The sequence below is a fragment of the Microtus oregoni genome, unplaced genomic scaffold (genome assembly GCF_018167655.1).
Source record: "Microtus oregoni isolate MIOR12 unplaced genomic scaffold, Mior012 000002F_ref0000024, whole genome shotgun sequence".
NCBI classification, from domain to species: domain Eukaryota; kingdom Metazoa; phylum Chordata; class Mammalia; order Rodentia; family Cricetidae; genus Microtus; species Microtus oregoni.
The window spans coordinates 388,875-413,108 of record NW_024543061.1 but is presented as its reverse complement, the minus strand read 5'-3'; the positions used below and the strand labels follow the sequence as shown (position 1 = coordinate 413,108).

The window sequence follows — 24,234 nt, the reverse complement described above, 5'->3', positions numbered from 1 at the left end:
GGAGTTGCTTGTTAAATATTTTAATATTGGTATTTCCAGTAAATAAAATGAATGTCACTTTGTACTTGAATGTTTTGTCCATTTTTGTATGGCTTGTATACCTTGTGAGGTGGTACCTATAAATACTTGATGACTGTGCTGTAATTATTTAATTGAAAGTTATTCTCAGATGGGGCATTTTCACCAAGAAGTATATTTTTGTTAAACAGTTCATAGTGGTATCAACTTAATTTGTCTTTTATCCACAATTCTCTGCATATCAATAGCACTTCTTCTAAAGCTTTGTTGACGGCTTATATCTAAACCTATAGTCTAAATATAAAGCTGTACACCAGTGTTTTGCTTCCAGTTCAATACATCCTATCTGTGAGCTTTACCCAGTAATATTTACTTTTATGTTTGTTCTTTTTGGATAGGAGAAATTTTTTGCAGGTTGTACATGTAAGAGAATTATTCAGTGTCACTTAAAGAAAATCCAAATGCTGTACTAAGAAAGTAAAAATTACCAAATTAAACTTCAGAAAAGAGAGACTCTCAACAGCACTAACTGTGGAAGAAGAAAAAGTGTCAAAAGCATTCAATCTGGGTGATTTCATAGGTGAATTATTTTATTTCACTTTGATTTCTAAACTGTTCCAAGCTTAGGAAAATAGGAAAGCTGAGAGATTGTCAAAAACAGCTACCATAAACCTTTCAAATAAATACAGAATGCTAAACACCAAGCTCATTTAGGGAATTGTCATAAAGAAAACATCATTAATGGAGACTGTTACTAAAAAAAAATGAGATAGACTATTATTAAGACACACAAGATTGAATCAGACATTGGGGGAATTAAATATTGGAAAGGATATGTTAAATATTGACTATGATGTTGCCAAGACCAAAAACACTGATGACAACTTATGCTGGAGAAGATGTGGGGTAAAGGGAACACTCCTTCATTGCTGGAGGGAGTGCAAACTGGTACAGACTCTTTGGATGTCAGTGTGGAGATTTCTCAAAAAATTAGGAAACAACCTTCCTCAAGACCCAGCGATACCACTTTTGGATATATATCCAAAGGTTGCTCAATTGTACCACAAAGACATGTGTTCAACTATGTTCATAACAGCATTGTTTATCATAGCCAGAACCTGGAAACAACCTAAATACCCCTTGACTGAAGAATGGATAAAGGTAGTGCATTGCATTTACATAATGGAGTACTGCACAGAGGAAAAAAATAATGACATCTTGAAATTTGCTTGCAAATGAATGGATCTAGAAAACATCATGTTGAATGAGGTAACTCAGACCCAGAAAGACAAATATAATATGTACTCACTCATAAGTGGCTTTTAGACATAAAGCAAGGAAAAACCAGCCTACAATTCACAATCCCAGAGAATTTAGACAACAAAGAGGACATTCATGGATCTAATCTTCATGGGAAGTAGAAAAGGACAAGATCTCCTGAGTAAACTGGGAGTGTGAGAATCATTGGAGAGGATGAGAGGGGAGCTGAGAAAAATATATAGCTCAATAAAAACATTTTTTTTAAAAAAAGAGCTAGTTGAAAAAAATTTTTAAAAAAATATGAAGATACTGGTACTTAGCATGAGGTTGTATTAAAATAAATACATTACATAGGCTTAGTAAACAGTACTCTCAACACAGTAGCTGTAATTATGGGTGCTATTTTTATTACTTCTAAGATTAAAATAAGAATGCTATAAATTATTTTCAGCTAAATTATTTATTTATTTTAAGTGTAATCCCATTTATAAATCCCACTATAATCTAGAAGGAGCAACCTAACAAGATTTCTTTTTCTTCTAGATAATAAACATGAGAGTCACATGGTGAATTATAGAGAAAAAAGTACAATAAAGGAACTTTGCTAGGTTTTTATACCAGGATGGCAATAATACTGCTCAGGAATAGACAAAATAATAGGACCCAAAACATTCATCACTTGACCTCTGTAGAAATAGTATATAATGATGGTGGCCACTACAAATACAGTTCATATCAGTAATATGGTCATGGAAAACTGGCTGTCCTTAACAGGGACAATAGAAAAAAATAATTCCATTTCTTATTTGTTTGTATATGTAAATTCTAGGTTAGCCTTGAAAGTGCAAAAGAATTAGGAGAATTAACAAGATCCATATACTTATCATCATTTGCCTAAGAAATTAGTTTCTAAACAATATACAAAAACTAGAACTCAAAGGAACTTGACTACAGAATTTGAACTTCATATAGCAAATATATTCTTTAAATAAAATTGACATAGCCTGGTGAAAAATTTATTTTTCATACAGATATTAAGAACAAGTTTCTTAAAAAATAAATAGTATTTAAATCAGGAAAAAGAAAGAATAAAGTCTAACATAAAAATTTGCAAAACATAGCAAGGTATAGTGGTACACTCCTAAATATATCAACATTCTGGATGTTGAGGCAGGAATATCAAGATTGATATAAGATGAACCTAGACTATATTGTGTATACCTATCTTACTAGCTTCTCACCTCTGCCAAAAAAAAAAAGAAAGAAAAAAGAAAATTTATATTTATAAGGAGAAAAAAATAACCACTATAAAAGATTTTTACCTTTACATGTAAAAGAAAGTCACAAGATTTGTTTAGAGTTACTAAAAACAACTTAATTATGGAAACACTGGGTATGCTAGATATTTGTATTTAGTTAAATGAAAATGTAAATTTATTTAACTATTTCAGGACATCGTTAGGCATTTTTTTACACATAAAATTTAAAGTAATATATACCTTTGAGCCAGAATTATGTATTTGTGAATTTTTTTCCCAAAAGATCTGTTAACTACAAGTTACCCATTGTCAGGTGCATAAAGATATGCATCCGTGACTGTGCATACTGACAAACCAAATAATTCATAAACTGAAAGTTCCTTAATGGAGGGTGGGTAAAGCAGGTGTGTGTAGCTTATGATATGCTGTGAAGTCATCAACAGAGATGAGGGTGTTTTACACAGGTTGATAGGAAAGTGAAGAAGGCATGCAAACAGTTCCTAAAATATGTTCGTAAATGGTGCTTTGATTTAGGAGCAGGAATTTGTGTAGTTGGAAATGATTAAGCATTAGTGTTTGTTTTCTATATGTCTTATGTTTTAGTTTTGTGGTAATGAGGATGTCCTAGGTCCTTGTGCATATTGACTGATGCTCTTTTGTGGAACCAGTTTTTCAGCCAACTTTATAAATGCAGATTATGATTACAAATATAAAGGAGAAAAGGTCTCACCTAAAATTGCAACTATTGTAGTGTTTTTAACTTTTTTTTATTTTATGGCATTTATATTTGACTGTATCAAGCAAGTGAAAGATGAAATAGCTTTGAAGGAGCTAGGTGTGGTGTTGTCTCTGTATTCCCAGTTACTTAGAAGTTGAAGCAGGAGGATCATTTCAGCCCTGATGTACAAGATCAGCCAGGGTAGTTTAGTGAGGTCTTCTTGCCCTCTGCTTTTTCTTTGTGTGTCTGTGCACAATGGTACCCATCGAGGCCAGAAGGTAGCCTGCAGCATCATTTCTCAGGTGCCTCCAACTTTGTTTTTGAGATAGGGTCTCCTACTGGAACCTGGAATTGTGTGATTAGGCCATGTTGACTGGCCAGAGAACTCAATATGCTCTCGTTTCCACCTCCCCAGCAATGGAATTAAAAGTGCATGCTCCCATGTGTGTCTTTTGATGTTTGTGGCAGGGGTCAAAGTGAGGTCTCCATGCTTGATGTTAAAACTGTCTTTCCCATCTGTCACCAAAATCTGTCTCTTCAAATAATGAAACAAGAAACAAGACCAATTTGGTGGGTTGTCTTGGCTAAATCCTATAATCCCAGCACCCTAGAGGGCTGAGGTAAGGATTTCCACAAGGTCCAGCACAGCTTGGAAAAAAAGTCACAGTAAAAGAGAACCATTTTTAAAATGAGAGAACCTCTGTTCTGCAGTTGTCTGGTGTGTTTGCTGTGTGTCTAGAGATTCAGATTACAGGTTTGTATAATAAAGCATGAGTAAGCAGTACTCAGGACGCCTTGTGAACTGCAGCTTCATAGTACCAGGAGTATAGGCTTTGTTAAGAAAGAATCATCCTTGGCTAAATAGGTATTCTAACTTCATATTTTTTGTTCTTTTTCATTTTTGGCTTTCTTTTTTTCTCCATGTTGATGGGGAAAGTAGAAGGAGAGAGGTATTCTTTGGTAGGAGAAAAAATTATAAAGATCCCTGGTTTTCACCCTTTGGTTGTATACTGAGAAAACTCAGTACAGCTGAAGGCTTCTTAGAGCTCATGCTTAAATAAGGTCTTGCCTGGAGCTGTGCAGTGGGCTCTCCCAGACCACGACTCACTGAACATTGCCAGGGACTAGGTAATCACTGTTTATTTGTGTCTTAAGATTTTTTTCCCTCCCTTCCTCTCTCCCTCCCTCCCTTCTCTTTCTTCTTTCTTCCTTCTTTTGTGGGTGGGGGTTTGAGATAGGGTTTCTCTGTATAGACTTGTTTTGTTTTGTTTTGTTTTTGTCTTTTTTTTTTATTGAGAAAAGGAGAAAAAAAAACAAAAAAACAAGTTTCCACCTCCTCCCAGCCTCCCATTTCCCTCCCCCTCCTCCCACCCTACGCCCCCTCCTCCCACCTTTCTCCCCCTCCCCCCACTCCTTTCCCCCTCCCTCTCCAGTCCAAAGAGCAGTCAGGGTTTTCTGCCCTGTGGTAAGACCTAGGACCTCCCACCTCCGTCCATATCTAGGAAGGTGAACATCGAAACTGGCTAGGCTCCCACAAAGCCATCACATTACGTAGGATCAAACCCCCGTGCCATTGTCCTTTGCGTCTCATCAGCCCTCATTGTTCGCCATGCTCAGAGAGTCCAGTTTTATCCCATGCTTTTTCAGTCACATTTGCATGCAAATGGATGGAAATAGAAAACACTATCCTGAGTGAGGTATCCCAGACCCAAAAAGATGAACATGGGATGTACTCACTCATAATTGGTTTCTAGCCATAAATAAGGGTCACGGAGTCTACAATAGGTGAATCTAAAGAAGCTAAGTAAGAAGGGGAACCCAAGGAAAAACATATAGTTATCCTCTTGGCTAAGGGAAGTAGACAAAATTGCCAGGGAGAAAATTGGGATCTTGGGGGTGGGGTGGGATGGGGTAAGGGGAGATGGGGAGAGAAAAGTTAGAAGGGAAGGAGGTCGGGCCTTGGGAAAACAGGAGGATTGGGATAAAGGAAGGTTGGACAGGGGAGCACGGAACCACAATTCTTAGTTAAGGGAGCCACTTTAGGGTTGGCAAGAGACCTGACCCTAGAGGGGCTCCCAGGTGCCCAAGCTGAGGTCCCCAGTTAGTTCCTTGGGCAGTTGAGGATAGGGAACCTGAAATGACCCTATCCTAGAGCAATACTGACGAATACCTTACATATCATCATAGAACCTTCATCTGGTGATGGATGGAGATAGAGACAGAGACCCACACTGGAGCACTGGATTGAGCTCCCAAGGTCCCAATGAGGAGCAGAAGGAGGGAGAACATGAGCAAAGAAGTCGGGACCACGAGGGATGCACCCACCCACTGAGACAGTGGAGCTGATCTATTGAGAGCTCACCAAGACCAGATAGACTTGTTTTGAACTCACTCTGTAGACCAGGTTGGCCTCAAGAGACCCACCTGCTTCTGCTTCCCAAGTGCTGGGATTAAAGGAGTACACCACCTGGCACAATTTTTTAAATTTATAAATGTAGTAGTTCTTGAACAACGTATCCAAAAAAGAGATTGTTATTTAATAAGACTAATTCCTATTTTTAAATCTATCTATCTATCTATCTATCTATCTATCTATCTATCTATCTATCTATCCATCCATCCATCTATCTATTATGTATACAGTGTTCTGCCTGCAGGTCAGAGAGAGCACCAGATCTCATTACAGATGGCTGTAAGCAGTTATATGGTTTCTGGGAATTGAACTCAGGACCTTTGGAAGAGCAGTCAGTGCTCTTAACCACTGTGCCATCTCTCCAGCCCCCAAGACTAATTTTTTAATAACTCAGAAAGGTCAGCAAATCTGGTTGTAAATTGATACGAGAACATTCTAGGGTAGAGGGTGTGATTCAGGTACATATAAAAAGTTGCTTTCTTTGGTACCCCTTCCTTCCTTTTTGCCTGCCTGCCTGCCTCTCTGCCCTGAGGATCAACTCTTAAGTAATTGTGTAACTGAAGGGTCAGTCTGTGGCAAGTTGTTGTTTTTTTTTCTTTGTGTAACAGCCCTAGCTGTCCTAGAAGTAGCTCTGTAGACCAGGCTGGCCTCCAACTCACAGAGATCTGCCTGCCTCTGCCTCCCGAGTGCTGAGATTACAAGTGTGTGCCACTACCACCCGGCTGGCAAATTACTTAGCATGAGTTTCTCTAATGTGTGTGATTTTTCCACAGTGTTTACTTATTTGTGTGTATGCATGTGCACACACATGTGCCATGTACATATGTGAAGGCCAGAGAAAAACTTTTGGAAGATAGTTTTTTCTAGCATGTGCGTTCTTGGGATTGACTTCAAAAGTATCTACTTACTGGTACCATCTAACATACTTAATACAAAGTAGGTTGGGTATTTAATAGTGTAGTATGAACATGAAAAGAGGGAAGAAATCTTAAGTGGCCTTTAAAGGGGTGTATTTTTATGCATGATAAAATGAAAAAAAAAGCCCTTGTGGTATTCTTTACACTATGTGGATGGTGGTAACTTTGTTCTTTAAAACATACACAGCAAAATGTATATCAAAACTTTGTTTAGCCACCTGACTGCCTGGTATCTTAGTTAATAGTAGGAATGAAATATATTAGAGAAGTTAATGCCTACTGAGGAGTTTCCCTTACTGTTTAAGATTTAGTGTGCCTTAGAATTGCTTTGAGGCATTTACTGAAATTTCTGACTCCTTTACTCTAGACCCACAGGTCCTATTTTACTGATTTTGGAATAGGTTTCAGGAACTTGCATTTTAAACATGCACCCCAATGTGTTATCATTGTATGTCTTAACTAGATCAATTTTGAGATACAGTTCTCAGCAGTCTCTGGTCATTAGTAGGTATAATAAGGTTTTGTTCGTGTACACGTATTGCTCTTACGTTATTGAGCATGTCATAGTACTCCAAGGTAAATGGGAAATCATATTCATGGCTAATACTTTTCACATATAGTTTTTGAGCCCTACAATACACCCTCAGGTGTTAGTAATCTATAATAAGAGACTTGTTGGGACTAGTATGTAATAAAGTAGAATAAAAACAACAACATAATCAGCGTGTTAGCACTTGGAGGTGGAGACAGGTAGAGCAGGAGTCAGCGTCATCCTTGGCTGCATAGTGAGTTGAAGGTCACCCTGAATTACATGAAACGTTCTCTCTTCACCTCCCTTTAGAACCCACAAGAGACAAAAAAAAAAAAAAACCTAAAAATCAACAATAATGTGATTCCACTTATATTTTCACTTATTTTTCATTCTCAAAGAATGAGTACTGTCTCCTATATTGTTTTCATTATTGACTTAGAAAAAAGGTTGAATATTATATTTAAAATTAATCTATGTGGTTTTTCCTTTTTTAAAGGTTTTTTATTATTTTAATTATCTGTATATATCTGTATGTGTATAGATGAATGCAAATGCCCTAGAGGTCAGAGATATGAGATTCTCCTGGAGTGGGAGTTTCAGGCAGGTGTAAGCTGCCTGATGTGGGTGCTCTTAATTGAACTCAGGTCCTCAGGAAGAGAAGCATGTACTCTGAACCACTGAGCTGTGTCTCTAGCCCCTTTATGTGGTTTATCAAAAGCTTAGAATTTAGGTATTGTATAGTGTTTATTTTAGTGAAAATTTTAGTATTTTTCTATTCCCAGTAAGAAAGTATATAAAAGTTCCCGTGGAAAACCTTTTTTTACTAGTACCAAAGTACTTTAGTACCACTAAGTACTACTTTAGCACTAAGTACTTTAGTACTACCAAGTACTAAAGGATTAATATTTACAGCAGTTCATCACCCCCCTTTTAGTTTACTTAAAATTTTTTCATACAACGATCATGTTCATTCCCCAGCTTTTTTCAGAGCCTCCCTCCTTTCCTGCCTACTCAACTTTTTATTCTCTCCTCTCTCTTTCTATCTTCTCTCTCCCAAAAAATATGGAACACTTCACAAATTTACATGTCGTCTTTGTTTAGGGGCTATGCTAATCTCCTGTATTGTTCCAGTTTTACCTTATGTGCTGCTGAAGCACACACACTCTGGTTGTTTTGTGTTCATTCACATGGTATCTGGGTTTTTCTGTGGCATACACTCTCCTTGAGTTTGTAAGTAAATTAAATTATATTGCTTGAGAATATGTAACAGTTGCTGAGTTCCAAAAGTTTTAAGGAATAAAAATATCAGATAATTTACCTTCCACAGAGGTTGTTTTGTAGTATTGCCACAGTTCAGAAAACCAGTATAGGTGTGCTTCATCCCTGGCTGGTTTTATACTTATGTAGAAAAATTTGGTGCCTCTTTTTCCTGAACCCTTAGTTTTCAGAGGTCAGACATGTCTTGCTTTCACAGAACATGCTCAGTAGATCTTAGGTGAATAGAATATAGATGTAGCAAAATGATGTCAATAGAATAAATCATCAATGATATTATGTATTTTGTGATAGCAAGATACAAGGAACTCATTAGTGGTTTAACATTGTTGTAAAAATTGAATTTTATCTCCTCAAATTTTGATTTTAGCTGTGTTTCATAAATTTAGTATTTTTATAATATTAAATAATACTAAGTAACTGTCAAATTCTGGAAGTTTCTTGGTGACATAAAGATGTTCACCTCTTTCTTGTGATAGCCCCTTTTAGTCAAGTCAGAGCATAGCTGGCTTTGAGCTTTCTGCTTTATTCACATTTGAGTTTGATGTTTTTTTCATGTAGATTTCAATTTTGTAAACAAAATAGCTGTTTTATGATGGGGCTACAAATTCTTAACCTAAAAAATGCACAGAGCTGTGTATATAGCTCATTGGTCGAACACTGAGCAACTTGTGCAAGACTCTGGGTCTGATTCCCAGAGCTGCCAAAATGAAGAAAGAAAATGGGGAAACTTTCACACAGAGAGGTCTGTGGACACACGTGAGGCAAATGCTCTGCCACTGAGCAGTACTCCCAGCCCCCAAACTATTGAATTTGGTGCTAAAGTACTGTCTTGTAAGTTTGGCTTTTCAGATAACTAGAGCTCTTAGAAGTACAGTTTGTATCATTAGTACTCCCCTGATTTGGGTATGTCTAGCTCCAGTAGCTTGGGTTTTGCCTTTGATATTTAACAGGAGTAATTAAAAGAAAACCTAGTTAAGAGACTGTAATATCTGGGTCAAGAAGGATGCTGAAAAGAAATGAAAATGAAGTGTGAACAGACATTGGTGTTTGTTCATTTTACTTGTGCAAGAGTGCTGGTCATGTCAGAGGTATTTTGAAACGGTTGGTTCAGTAATTTGGCCTACTGTCTTTTTTTCTCTATAACAGTTTTTCTGTTTTCTACTACACCTTGCACATCCACCAATCCAAGACACCTTATAGGTGAGTATTTTCCTAGTTCTCAAATGGCATCCGTTGTTCCCAGCTAGGTGCCACTTCATTAAAACTAGACTCTATTTTTCTACTCTGAATTACAGTTATTTGATTCCAGAAAGACTATTTTAGACCATAACTTTAAAAGTTACCAACAGGGGATGTAGCTCAGTGACACTTGGCTATTGTGTGCAAAGCCCTGGGTTCCATCCCCAGGACCTTGTATCCCCAACATCAAAACACAGTCTCATGATAATGGGTAAACTACTGAAGGATTGCTTTTACATTATTCCCAAACCAATAACTCAAAAGTCACAATAGGATTGCATTTCTTTTTTTCTGATGTTTATACTCAAGAATTTTAAAATGCTAGTTTCAGGCTTGTTATTTACTTTAAGTGCTCCCAATTGAACTTAGGTTCTTCCACATACTGCGCAAGCACTTTACCACGAAGCTATATTTTTTTTTTTTAGTGTAAAAAAACTGGGAAATTCTGGCTTGAGAGATCACTCAGCAGTTAAGAGCACTAGCTACTCTTCCAGAGGTCCTGAGTTCAATTCCTGTTAACCACATGGTGACTCACAACCAGGAATAGTGGGATCTGATGTCCTCTTCTTGCATAAAGTTCATAGAGCATTCATATACATAAAATAAATAAATCTTTTTTAAAAATGGGAAATTAGAACAAGTTGGTTTTATACTTAAAAATATGAAAGCTTACTGTAGTATTGTGTGATACAAACCAAGGAATTAAAAGGGAAAATACTTTAATAGTGTTTTTTAGTTTTTCTAGAAGGTAAACATGGTTCCCAACTAAAGGCTTAGAAGAAACATGGAAATAATCTCTAGATGTTGTTTATCTCATGTAGTCTCCCGTTGTTATTGTACTCACAGACTAGAAAGTAGAAATGTGAAGCGTTTTGGATTTCTCTCTATTTGTGTTAGACTTACCTGCTTAGGCTTTCTAATACGGCTTTTAAGTTCTATAAGGAAAAGGGTATTTTCCTAGAGGCACCGGAAATAACAATGTTATGTTCAAATTATAAATTTTGGAGAGGATTTGATAAAAAGAAAAAGGAAATCGAAGCAAACCCTTATCTTTGAGAATTGGTTGTGTTTGTGTGTAGTTTATGGCTGCCAGGCAGGCAGTGCACTTGCTAGACTGCATTGTTTCACATCTGGCTTTATGAGGTTCTTATTATCCCTAACCTTCTGTGCAGTGTGTACTCACTCTGATGCATGGTAACAACTGAATATTTTCAACATGTATTCCTAGACAATCTAACAGAAGCACTAGAATGATAGGCAAAATTATTTTTATGCAGGGATGTTTTGCTTTCTCTTACACACTGGGCATGTGGTGATAACTTGCATGGCTAAATTTAGTGGTTGATTTATGAAGTTTATGAGTAAGCTATTGTTTGCTAGTCTTTTTGCTTTGGTTACCTTTCTCTCTTTCCTAGTTTACCAGCACATACAGGGGAATTAGATAGTGGCAGTAAGAATTAGTTACTGTCTTCCTCATACCATGACTGATCTTGGTGACATGCAGTAATTTTTTTTAAATGAATGTCTCAGTTGCCTTTGAACTTCTGTGTGAGTTGTTCCTTTTGCCAATTATTTATGCTATTCTGCTTTTATGAAGATCTGTGAGAGCTTCAAGGAGGGAAAAAACCATGAATTTTTAAGATTTAGGATGAGTATTTTATGTAAAGTTAGCATTTGTGAATCCTGAAGTAGAACTGGGTTGCACAGCTGCTCTGGATTGGTGGATATGCAAATATCAAGAAAGGAAGGAGCACACATGTGAGAGGGAACATCACTTGTTTCTTCATGCTTGGGGAGAGTCTGTGTGCACCTCTGGTTACTTACTGAGTTGGCAGCAGATATCATGTTATTCAAAAGGTTTAATGTATAAAATATTGAATAAATTCATGTAATTGATAAGCATGCTCTTGAAATAAAAATAATTCTTTTTATTTTTTAGAAAATTTCTGTATTTCTCATAATTTTTGCCTGTATGTTTATTTATTTGTGTGTGTGTGTGTGTGTGTGTGTGTGTGTGTGTGTGTGAAGATCTTGCTATATAGCCCAGGTTGGCTTCAGACTTGATATGTAGTTCCCATCTGTCTTGGAACTTGCAGTTCTTTTGCCTCAGCCACCTACAAAGTTAGAATTATAGGCATGCATTACCACATCTGCTACTGATAATTTCTGTTAGGTTCTAATTCATCTTTCATTACAAAGGCTCATCATAGTTTGTTTAAAATGAGGGAAATAACTAGGAAATAGAACTTTCAAGTTAGATTAAAGAGATATTGTCAGATGTTCTTGTTTATATCTAAACTTGTTAAAAACAGTGACAAGATTGTATATTACAAGAATTCAGTGATGGGCTCAACAGCTGTTAACTTACCCATAGAGAAGAGAAATTCTGGTTTACCAGTCTGGTTCTTACTGTTGTGTGTTTGCCGAGAAGTATCATTTTTAACAACCGAGGAAATGTCATTTTGAATATTCTGATAATGGAATGTCTCAGAGCTCCTTGCTCATTTATCTATTGATTGATTGTGACTTTTCAAGACAGGATTACTCTTGGCTACCCTGGATAGCCTTGACTATCCTGGAACTTGCTTTGAAGACCAGGCAGGCCTTGAACTCACAGAAGTCTGCCTGCCTTCTGAGTGCTGGGATTAAAAGCATATGTCACTACTGTCCAGTTTATTAATGTTCTTTTGAGGAGTAAGGATATTTTGTGACTATGAAGAATTAAAGCTTAAGTAATAGAAAGAGGTGAATAAGTGTGTAAGCAGAAAGTTCACTAAATTTAAGCTCCAGGGTAGTACAACATGGCCAAAATATGTATTCATGTGTTGAGTGATTTTAGGCCCTGTGCCTAAGTATTTCAACTATGTTGTCTTTTTCTTCCTTACTGAAGCTCACTAACTCTTAAATTAACATAGGCAATAGAAATGTTATGCTTATTTTTTATTTGCAGCATATTTTATAGTGGTATGTCTTATTGTACATGATAAATAAAACAATTTCTACCTTTATCTTATTAATATGTACTGAATAGGAGTAGTTAAATTGCAAAATACCCTTTTGGGGATGAAGGAAGAATACATAGGAGTTACCTATATAGACTTGCATATCTTATCTTGAAGAAATTAATTTTGAACATATATATATATATATATATATATATATTGCATACAGGGGTTGCTATGTAGTCTTTAGAGTACTCAGTTTGAGAGCTGGGCAGTGGTGGCACACACCTTTATTTTTTTATTTTTTTTCCCGTTTATTTATTTATTAAAGATTTCTGTCTCTTCCCTGCCACCGCCTCCCATTTCCCTCCCCCTCCCCCAATCAAGTTCCCCTCCCTTGTCAGCCCAAAGAGCTATCAGGGTTCCCTGCCCTGTGGGAAGTCCAAGGACCACCCACCTCCATCCAGGTCTAGTAAGGTGAGCATCCAAACTGCCTAGGCTCCCACAAAGCCAGTATGTGCAGTAGGATCAAAAACCCATTGCCATTGTTCTTGAGTTCTCAGTAGTCCTCATTGTCCGCTATGTTCAGCCAGTCCGGTTTTATCCCAGGCTTTTTCAGACCCAGGCCAGCTGGCCTTAGTGGGTTCCCGATAGAACATCCCCATTTTGTCTCAGTTGGCACACACCTTTAATCCCAGCACTCAGGAAGCAGAGGCAGATGGATGTGTGTGAGTTTGAGGCCAGCCTGGTCTATAAGAGCTAGTTCCAGGACAGACACCAAAGCTACACAGAGAAAAGAAACCCTGTCTCCAGGGGTGTGTGTGTGTGTGGGGGGGGAGAATACTCAATTTGAGCTTAAAAAAACACTTATTCTTTCCTTAGATATTTCGAGAAGCTCGAAGAACAGTACCTAGTGTTGTTTATATGCCTCATATTGGTGATTGGTGGGAAGCTGTCAGCGAGACTGTGAGAGCAACTTTTCTGACCCTGCTACAGGATATACCATCCTTTTCACCTATATTTTTATTGTCTACCTCTGAAACCATGTACAGTGAGCTCCCTGAAGAGGTAAGAAGCGCCTCAATATTTATTTTGCCTTATTAAAAAATAGTTGACTTGTTAAATTAAACAACTTTTAATTAGAGTAAAATCAGGGTTTGTATACAAGATCTACAGCTTATTAGCCACTATTCTTGTTTGCTGTAATCTTCCTCACTGCTATGAAGACTGAGACAGTTCATGTGTAGAACAGAGCCTGACATGTGTGACTCCTCAGAAAGCTGAGCTCTTCAATCACCAGGCCCTTCATAATGGTCCTCTTCATGCTTCTTTGTGAGATCAGTTGATGGAATTTGACATGTAGCTTTTCATTAGTAGGGGTACATTTGAGTTAAATATTATTGTGCATTTTTGTTTTAAAAAAATAACTGAAATTTACTTTTGAGTTCAGACTTAAAGTAAAATCATAATTAATTGAGGGGAAGAAATTGGCATTGAATGAAATTGCTTAAAAATAATTTTAATACCCCAGTCTTTCTTGATCTTCAAATGGTATATTTTAGAAGTACTTAGTGAGAAATAGTTTTCTAGGAGATACAGTAAAATAAAGTTCAGCTAAAATATTTATGTTTTATGTAATATAAACATGATTATGTAGAATTTGTTGATTAAAGTATTTATTTCCTGAGTTTTCATGTTTCACTTTTTGTTAGTTGTTTTCATAAAATAAATTTGAATAATTTGTTGCTCTTATAGGAAAGCAGTTTATTTTTAAATTTTATAATAATATAATTGTAATAATTATTATTGTATGTATATATTGTATGTGCATATGCAGGTCATGATGTATATGTCAGACGACAACCTTTGGGAGTCAGCTCCCTCCTCCATTCTGAGTTCTACAGATCAGACTCAGATTATCAGGCTTGTGTGGTAAATATCTATGCCTGCTGAAACCTCTTAGTGGCCTGAGTAGAATAGTTAATTTATTGAAATCTTTTTTATTTTTAAATTATGTATGCTTGTGTATATATGTGTGTTCAAGGGCACACAAAGGCCAGAAACTGCAGTGACAGACAGTTAGTAGTCAGTTTTCTGTCATGAGTACTGGGACCTGGATTTGGGTCCCCTGTAAGAGTAGCTACCTGTTGAGGGAGCTGCGGGCTGCGTTCCTGACGCCCAGCTCCCGACACTGGCTAGCTTTCCCCGAAATAACAACACACAAACTGTATTCATTTTAAACACTGCTTGGCCCATTATATCTAGCCTCTTCTCGGCTAACTCTCGCACCTGGACTAGCCCATTTCTAATAATGTGTGTAGCACTTCAAGGTGCGCTTACCGGGAAGATTCTAGCCTATGTCCATCCTGGGTCGGAGCTTCATTGCGTCTGCCCCAGAGAGCAGAGCTAAGGTGTATGAGCTCACTTCCTCTTCCTCCCAACATTCTGTTCTGTTTACTCCATCCACCTAAAGGCTGGGCCTATTTAATGGGCCAAGGCAGTTTCTTTATTAGCCAGTGACCTTCCTCCATCAGCCACCCACTCACAATACTATTAATCATAACTTTAGTTTATCATTAGTAGAGGGTATAGTTTAGCTGTGTGTGGTAGTCAGAAAAATCAAGGTACTGATTGCAGCTGAAACATTGTTTGTTAGCATTGAACTTAAGATTTCAGCTTCTTTTCCTTTTCTATGATGTTCTACATTTTTAGCTCCCCACCCACACCCTGAGGCAGGGTTTCTCTGTACTTTGGAACCTGTCCTGGAACTAGTTTTTGTAGACCTCGAACTCACAGAGATTCACTTGCCTCTGCCTCCCAAGTGCTAGGATTAAAAGCATGCACCACCACCACCCAGCTGTATTTTTAGCTTTTATGAATCATAGATATTAAGAATTTCTACATTTTGAGGTGAAGATTATATGAATTCTCTGTATACTGATTGTATAATTGTGCAATTTAAAAATATTATGTAATAAGTACTATTGTAAATGGAAAAAATTTGCATTTGTCATGTGTGTATGTATATATATACATACACACATATATACACATGTATGTATATATATGTATATATATACATATATATGTATATATATACACACGCATGCATACATGTATCTATCCATCCATCCATCTATCTATTCCTGGCTAGTTTCAAGCTCATGACAGTTCTCTTGCCTTAGTCCCTAAATAGCCCCCTAAATGTGAGCTACCATGTCTAGTTCTGCTCTATTTTTCAACGAACTATTTCCATGGGACTTGTGTGTTGGTATTAGGACAAAATAAAATCTCTTTTATATGCTCTTAATGTTTCTATCTTCTAGTCCAGTAGTCCAGAAAAACAGTAGATCTTTTTATGTTTATTTTCATATCTTCTTAAACATTTAGTATGCATCTATTTCATAATAGAAATAACTATTACTAGAATACCGGGTTAAATGAATGTTTTTATTTTTGAAGAACTGTGTTCAGGTGTCATACAATGTTTCTCAAAATCTTTAGAAGTCATTGCTCTGTGTTAACAAAGGCTGTGGAGCTGCAGGGCCTTACTCAGGGTCTCCCCACTGTTTAATGACAGAGCAAAGATTTGAATTAAAGTATCTCTGATTTCAAATATCATGCACTAATAGTAATTCTTTTAAATTTTTTTAATTCTATTATTTATATTTATGGGTGTTTTTACCAGCATGTGTGTCTGTGCACCTTGTGTGTGCTTGGTGTCTACAGAAACAAGAAGAAGGCCTTGTAATAAAACTAACTATTTAGTTTCAGATCCTCTGGAAATGGAGTTAAAGACATTTGTCAGCTGCCATGTTGGTGCTGGGAACTGAACCTGGGTTCTGAAGGAAGAACCAGTGCTCTTAACCATTGAGCCATTTCTCCAGCCCTCCAAATTTATTTCGATTGTCTTTATTTAAGGGGAACAGCATGGTGTTTTGGTATAAGGCCAAAACCAAGGAGTTATTCTCTTCTAGGATTGTATAGAGCCATGTCTTACCTTTGGGTCTTTGTTCCATTTTCAGTTGTCCCCTCCCCATGGGGTCCAATTTCTTATTCATGCATTCAACATCTTTTTTATTTATTGAATGGAGATGGAGGAGGAGTGAATGGAGATGAGGATAAATGGGATCTACAACTTTGAAGATAGGTGGAAAACTTCATAACACCATGTTTGATAGTGAGTTCTTGGACATGACACCAAAAAAGCAAAAACAAACAAAAAGTGCTAAATATAAATAAGTTGGATCTTAAAAAATTTTAAAACTTTTGTATATTACTGGGCACTATTGATAGAATGAAAGGTAAACAAAAAATGGGAGAAATACTTGAAACAATAAGATAAGTTTTTTTTTTTTTCTCCGAGACAGGGTTTCTCTGTGGCTTTGGAGCCTGTCCTGGAACTAGCTCTTGTAGACCAGCTGCCCTCGAACTCACAGAGATCCGCCTGCCTCTGCCTTCCAAGTGCAGGGATTAAATGGTGCAAAAAAAGCTTTATCAGAAAGTTTGGAGCCCATAAGATATAAGTTAGACCTAAAGCCAAACAAACAAAAAATCAAAGACAGTGTTAAGTGTCATGGTGACAAATGTGGATGGTGTAAAAGGATTTAAGTAGCATATCTTGTAAAAGAGGGTAGTGTATGGAAAGCCTAGATAAGTGGACAGATGAGAGGTGATTGCTGAGATGAGAACTACTGACTTATGTTTACTTTGAATTTTCATGTAAGGTATGATGGGATAGTCTATCAAATGTCTAAAAGTTTACTTTATTGACAGCAGAACCAAGATTCCAGAGGATACAGTGAAATAGACTTGGTAGGGAAAACAGAGCATGGGAAATACAAAGAAATACAAATACGTTAAGGTATTTGATCCATTTGGACTTTAGTTTTGTGCATGGTGTTAGATATTATCATTCTTCTGTGTTGATAGTCTGTTATGCCAGCACCATTTGTTAAATATACCTTCTTTTTTTCCATTTGATATTTTTTGCTTCATTGTCAAAAATCAAGTGTTCAAAAATGTGTAGATTAATAATCCAGGTCTTTGATTCGGCTCCATTGGTCCTCCTGTCTTATACCAATACCAGGCTGTTTTTAGTACTGTAGCTCTGTAGTAGAGTTTGAAGTCAGGGATGGTGATGCCTCCAGAAATTCTTTTATTGTACAGGAAGCCAGCCACACTAAACCTCATAAAAGAGAAAGTGGGAAGTACACTTGAACACATTGGCACAGGAAACCACTTCCTAAATATAATCCCAGTAGTACGGACACTGAGAGAAACAATTAATAAATGGGACCTCCTGAAACTGAAAAGCTTCTGTAAAGCCAAGGATGTGGTTAACAAGACAAAATGGCAGCTACAAAATGGGAAAAGATCTTCACCAACCCCACATTGGACAGAGGTCTGATCTCCAAAATATACAAAGAACTCAAGAAATTGGTCATCAAAAGAACAAATAATCCAATAAAAAAATGGAGTACAGACCTAAACAGAGAACTCTCAACAGAGGAATCTCAAATGGCTGAAAGACATTTAAGGAAATGGTCAACATCCTTCGTCATCAGAGAAATGCAAATCAAAACAACTCTGAGATTCCATCTTATACCTGTAAGAATGGCCAACATCAAAAACACTGGTGACAACTTATGCTGGAGAGGATATGGGGTAAAGGGAACACTCCTTCATTGCTGGAGGGAGTGCAAACTGGTACAGACTCTGGATATCAGTGTGGAGATTACTCAGAAAATTAGGAAACAATCTTTCTCAAGACCCAACAATACCACTTTTGGATATATATCCAAAGGATGCTCAACCATGCCACAAGGACATGTGCTCAACTAAGTTTATAGCAGCATTGTTTGTCGTAGCTAAACCTGGAAACAACCTAAATGCCCCTTGACCGAAGAATGGATAAGGAAAATATGGTACATTTACACAGTGGAGTACTACACAGCAGAAAAAAATGACACCTTGAAATTTGCAGGCAAATGGATGGATCTAGAAAACATCATATTGAGTGAAGTAACCCAGACCCAGAAAGACAATTATCATATGTACTCACTCATGGGTTTTTAAACATAAAGCAAAGAAAACCAGCGTACAAATCACAATCCCAGAGAACCTAGACAACAATGAGGACCCTAAGAGAGACATGCATAGGTCTGATCTACATGGGAAGTAGAAAAAGATAAGCTCTCCTAAGTAAATTGTGAACATGGGGACCTTGGGAGAGGGTTGAAGAGTAGGGGAGTGACAGGAAGGGGAGCAGAGAAAAATGTAGAGCTCAATAAAAAAGAAATACAAATATGTGGATTTTATTTGTTTTTGTTTTTCAAGACAAGGTCTCTGTGTAACACTGGCCGTCCTGGAACTTACTCTGTAGACAAGGCTGAAAGAAATATGAAGAGTTTAAAAAGTTATTGTTAATATGCTTCCAGCTCCTGATTCTAAATAATTATTTTTTAGTTCTATGTAATAACTCTTTGAGATATGTCTATCAATCAGTTTAATCAACTTTTCGATTTGCTTTTGTCTGATGATCTTTACATATATATTACCTAATCACTTTTTAAGTTCTTGGACAATTGGACATTTTTCCATTGTGTTTTAGTTCATGAAATCATATTTGCCAGCAGAATTAATGTTCAGTGTTTTAAGAATGGTACTAGATATTGAAGGAATTGTAATTTGATCTAATGCTTTTAATTTTCTCTTTCTTTGTTTATATGTATAGGTTAAATGTATCTTTAGAATACAATATGAAGAGGTATTATATATTCAAAGGCCTATTGAAGAAGATCGAAGAAAATTTTTCCAAGAACTTATACTCCATCAGGCGTCATTGGCACCACCACGAAGGAAGCATACTGGTAAGCCCCAAAAGCCTTTATAAGAAAAACGACAGAATGGAATTAAGAAATATTCAGGTCCTATGCTGGTTCCTTCCCTGTCCGGCTGGAGTTGATGAGCTCCCATTAGCTCAGGTAAACTGTTTCAGTGGGTGTATCTGTCATGGTCTTGACCTCTTTGCTCATATTCTCACTCCTCCCACTCTTCGATTGGACTTTGGAAGCTAGTCTAGTGCTCCAATGTGGGTCTCTGCTCTGTTTTTATTAATTGCTGGATGAAGGTTCTATGGTGATATTTAAGATATTTATCAGTCTGACTACAGGGCAAGGCCAGTTCAGGTACCTTCTCCTTTGTTGTTTAGCGCCTTAGCTGGGGTCATCCTTGTTGATTCCTGGCAATTTCTCTAGTGCCAGGTTTCTTGCTAGTCCCATAATGGCTCCCTCAATAAAACTAGTTCCTCTGAATGTGGGTGAGAGTTGTATAGCTATGGCTGGGTCAGACTGCGGGGCCACTGGCAGTGGCACCAGGATTTCTTCCTGCTGCTTGTACTGGCTTTTGGGGAACCTATTCTTTTTGGATGGATACCTTGCTCAGTTTAGATATAGTACTGGGGAGGGGGCTTGAACCTTTTCCAAAGCAATGTACTTTACCCTCTCTGTTTAGTGGGTGGGGGTTGGGGTTGGGGGGGATAGGTAGTGGGAATGGGAGGAGGGGAGGGAGTGGCAACTGGAATTGGTATGCAAAATGAAAAAAAGATAGTTTGTCTTCCTTTTAAAAAGTAATAAAAGAAATTTAAAAAAAAATATTTAGGCCATTAGTCTTGGTGGCCAACACCTTTCTTTACTCACTGAGGAAGCTCATTGACCTAGTGGACATGTTGAAAATGGTCGTGTGTTTACTTGATCTGAGATTAAGAATTATATCTTTGTTAAACTTTTATCAAGCACTTCAGAGCTTCTGGTAGAGTCTGCATTCAACAGCCGAAAAAGCCAAGGGGAAAAGGTTAACAGTTCTACTCAGTTTCAGTTATCTGAAGTATCCAGACTAGAAATGGCAGGTTGTGGATAACAGAAGTTATTCCTTTGTGGACCAGGGCAGATTTGATCGTCTAAGAGGTGGTGTGTTAGTTATTTTTCTCTTTGTTGTTATAAAATGCATGACAAAAAATACTTAAGGAAGGAGACCTTGTTGTGGCTCACATTTTGAGTAGGTGCAGTTGATCCTGATAAAAAAAAGTATCACAGTGGAGAGAGAACAAAACACTGATCATGTGTCTGCAGCCAGGAAGCCTGGTGGGGAATGCTGGTGCTTAGTGTGTTTCCTTCCCCTGGGGCCCCAGTCCATTGGGTGGTGCTACCCACATTCTAAATGTCCACCCCCTTCATTTAGACCTCACTAGACACTTCCTTACACAAAACCAGAGGTAAACCTCCTAGGCGATTACAGACTCAGACACGTTGACTGTGAAGTTTGACAGTCAAAGTGGGTTAGAATATGGCCTTTTCTGGCTTACTTGAAAAGTTTTTAAAACAATATTTAGAATATATTATGAGGGTTTGAAAGACTTCCATAGCCTTGTTTTAAGCATTTTATTTTTCTTTAGTTTGGAGCAATGGTATTAAGAAAAGCTAAAGAATTTGTTGGGTTTCAACTCTCTGAATTAGGGAAGACCTGCAGTCTAAGACATTGAAGAGGATTTATTTCCCCCACTTGTAAAGGTACATAAAAGATGCAGTCCTGCTCCTTAATCTTTCAACGTTATGAGGAAATAAACATTTTTGTTAAGATAATTTTAAAGCCGTATTGCCCATTTTAAAAATGCCATTTAAATTAATTCTTTGAGATTTCATATATATCTCAGTATATTTTTAATATTTTAAACCCATATTACCCATTTTTAAAATGCCATTTAAATTAATTCTTTGAGAATTTCTTATATATCTCAGTATATTTTTTAATATTTTCTTTATTTATGAACATTAGTGTTTTGCCTGCTTATATGTCCTTGTGAGGGTGTCAGGTCTCCTGAAACTGAGGTTACATAGGGGTGATAGGAGTTGAATCAGGTCCTCTGGAAGAACAGCTCTTAACCACTGAGCCATCTCTCCAGCCCCAACACAAGTGTATTTTAATACACCTACTCTTTCCAAGTCCTCCAGAACTACTTTGTTATCTCCTAACCCCACCCCTTGTTCTTTACATGTCTTTTAACGGTTCTTGTAGGATACTAAATATTTTTCTTTCCTGTTCTTACCTTTCTATAAATATGTACTTGTTTTGTTATTTGTTGTTTATATGTTATGTTATGTTATATAATATATTATTTATATATATTCATATATGACATTATTTATAACATAATATATATACTCTTAGATAAGTCTATTTTTAGTCCCATCTATGTGAATTTATTTTTTTTATTTATTTTGAATTAGACTCATCTGTAACCCAAGCTAACCATGAACTTTCTGCTTTAGTAATCTAAGTGCTGGGAGTGAATAATGATGCCTGGCTTGGATTTTCTATTTTTTTCTTTTTAATATTTTATTTTTCTTTATGTTTTAAATATTGTGCTTGTGTTTGATGGACAACTCTATGAAGTTGGTTATTTCCTTGTACCTTTCTGTGGATTCTGGAGATTGAATTTAAGCCTCAAGGAACTTTACCCACCAAGCTATCTTACTGCCATTTTATAATTTTTTGAGACAGAGACCTTGAACTCATGATTTTCCTATAGCATCCTGAATGGTAGGATTACAGGCATGAGCCACCGCTTTTTTTTTTCTCTTTGAGCTGCTTTATTGAGTTTCTTTTTTCATGTTAAAGATTTAGTCAAAATACTTAGCATTTGAGTCCTGAGCTTTAGTATGATGCCAGGAAAACAAAACAAAACAAAACATTTTTTGTCTTTATTAAAATTAAAAAACTTTTATGAAAGTTGTGGTGTTTGTTTTTGTTTCATTTTGTTTTGAAACAGGATCTCAACTGTGTTGCTCTAGCCCCCTGGAACTCACAGAGATCCTCCTACCTCTGCCTCCCAGAGTGCTGGAATTAAATGTATGTGCTGCCACACCTGGCTTGAAAGATAATTTTTGTAATCCATACATCTGACTAAAGAATATAATGAAGATTATATGAACATCTCTTAGCACTTTACAGTAGAAAATAAAACATTTCAGTAATAAAATGGATAAATAATATACAAAATATGAGGGTAGAATTCTTAGAGGGCCAGGGGACTTATTGTAATTATTCAATAAGGTGAAGTTATTCTCTTACTTTTAATTTCCATATGAAATTTTACTTATTGGGTTTTCATGGTTCACATACACTTGTAATTTCCTTTCTTTTAAAGATTGTTTTGGGAGAATATACAAAGTCCAATTGAGCCCTGGCTTACCATGTTAAAACCTCAACACTTTTCTTCTCTTTTTTTCTTTTTCTTTCTTTTTTTTTTTATTAGCTCTGTGTGCTATGGAAGTGCTCCCACTTGCATTACCATCTCCTCCTCGTCAGTTATCAGAATCAGAAAAAAATCGGATGGAAGACCAGGAGGAAAATACATTAAGAGAGTTGCGGTTGTTTCTCAGGGATGTTACCAAGAGGCTGGCCACAGATAAACGCTTTAACATCTTCAGCAAACCGGTGGATATTGAAGAGGTCTTGTTTCAGTAGTGTGCAAACAGTGAAGTTGAACTGGCTAAAAGAAAAAAAATATTGACATCTTTTTTGGAAGGAAAAAAAGCAAAGGCATGGATGAATATTACCCCTAGCCTATAAAATTTTAATCCATGTAATATAATACCTACCAGTGTCATCAGCAAACATCTGGTGACTTTTGAGTGAAATTAGTGACCAATTTGTATATGTCCTCTTAATTATTATTGCCATCTGTGATCACTACTCTTCAATTTAAGAAGAGGATTAAAATTTACTTTTGCAAAATGTCCATAATAGACTATTTTTATTCCAGGATAAATCCTGCTTTTAAATGTACATTGGTATCAATGCATTGGTGCCAGTACTGGCATTTCCTTAACTGTTTGTAACTGTGAAAAGAGGCAGTAAAGTCTTTCTGCTTTAGAAAGGCCTCCTGTTAAGTCGCACATCCCATGCACTTAATCTGTCTTCTCCAAAGAGTTTCTCTGCTCCCAGTGGAAAATTCCTCACTTTGTATGTGTATCGTTCTGTGTAATTATGGGAACTTGGTTTGTGATGGTGAGAAAAGGAATTTTCCATTTGGAATACATTAGAATGCTGTCAATTAAAAACAAACAAACAAAAAAAAAACCAACTTTATCCTGGGATAATATAGTGTGGATGACCACAGTATAATCTTTACTGGCCTTCTCCTTATAAGTTCAGACTCCATGTTTGAGCAGTTTTGGTGTTTTTAGTTTTTTTTTTGTCATTTAAAAAATTTGAATTATAAAATGATTCAAAGTTTAATGTGTGTCCTAATTGTGAAATCTGTGTTTTTGGACCTGAGCAGATTCCTTTGGAACCATTATGTCATCTGTGACTGGGAAGAATGGGTTAGCGTTACATTTTCCCTTCAACAACTCTGAAAATACACATCTTCTCCTTCTTTAATAAAGGGACTGTCAGAATTCTTATTTGGATGTTTATCTACAATGTGTAGTAGTCCATTTGATACTTTTCAAAAAACATCCAAGGTCATTTTGTTACTTTTCTACTGGTTCAGTTGAGGAAGTTGGGTAATGACAGCCAAGTTTGGGAAGGTTTTTCAAATTTAAAGCCTACAGTCTTTTACTTTTTAAATTTGAGACAGAGTCTTATTATGTA

The 24,234-nt window shown here is 36.7% G+C and overlaps 1 protein-coding gene and 1 pseudogene across 4 annotated transcripts in view; one reads left to right on the top strand and one right to left on the bottom strand.

The window, feature by feature from the left end:
• Window positions 1–24,234, top strand: part of Atad2b (ATPase family AAA domain containing 2B) — a 151,030-nt gene that overhangs the window by 73,437 nt on the left and 53,359 nt on the right. For 3 of the 4 annotated variants that reach the window (XM_041642944.1, XM_041642947.1, XM_041642929.1), the window contains exons 19-21: window positions 13,459–13,644; window positions 19,313–19,448; window positions 22,892–23,088. In XM_041642944.1, coding sequence (XP_041498878.1) covers window positions 13,459–13,644; window positions 19,313–19,448; window positions 22,892–23,088 — 519 coding nt within the window. The remainder of the gene's footprint in view (window positions 1–13,458; window positions 13,645–19,312; window positions 19,449–22,891; window positions 23,089–24,234) is intronic. The other variant, XM_041642936.1, reaches the window with a different exon arrangement.
• On the bottom strand, window positions 8,174–8,274 carry LOC121443791 (annotated as a pseudogene).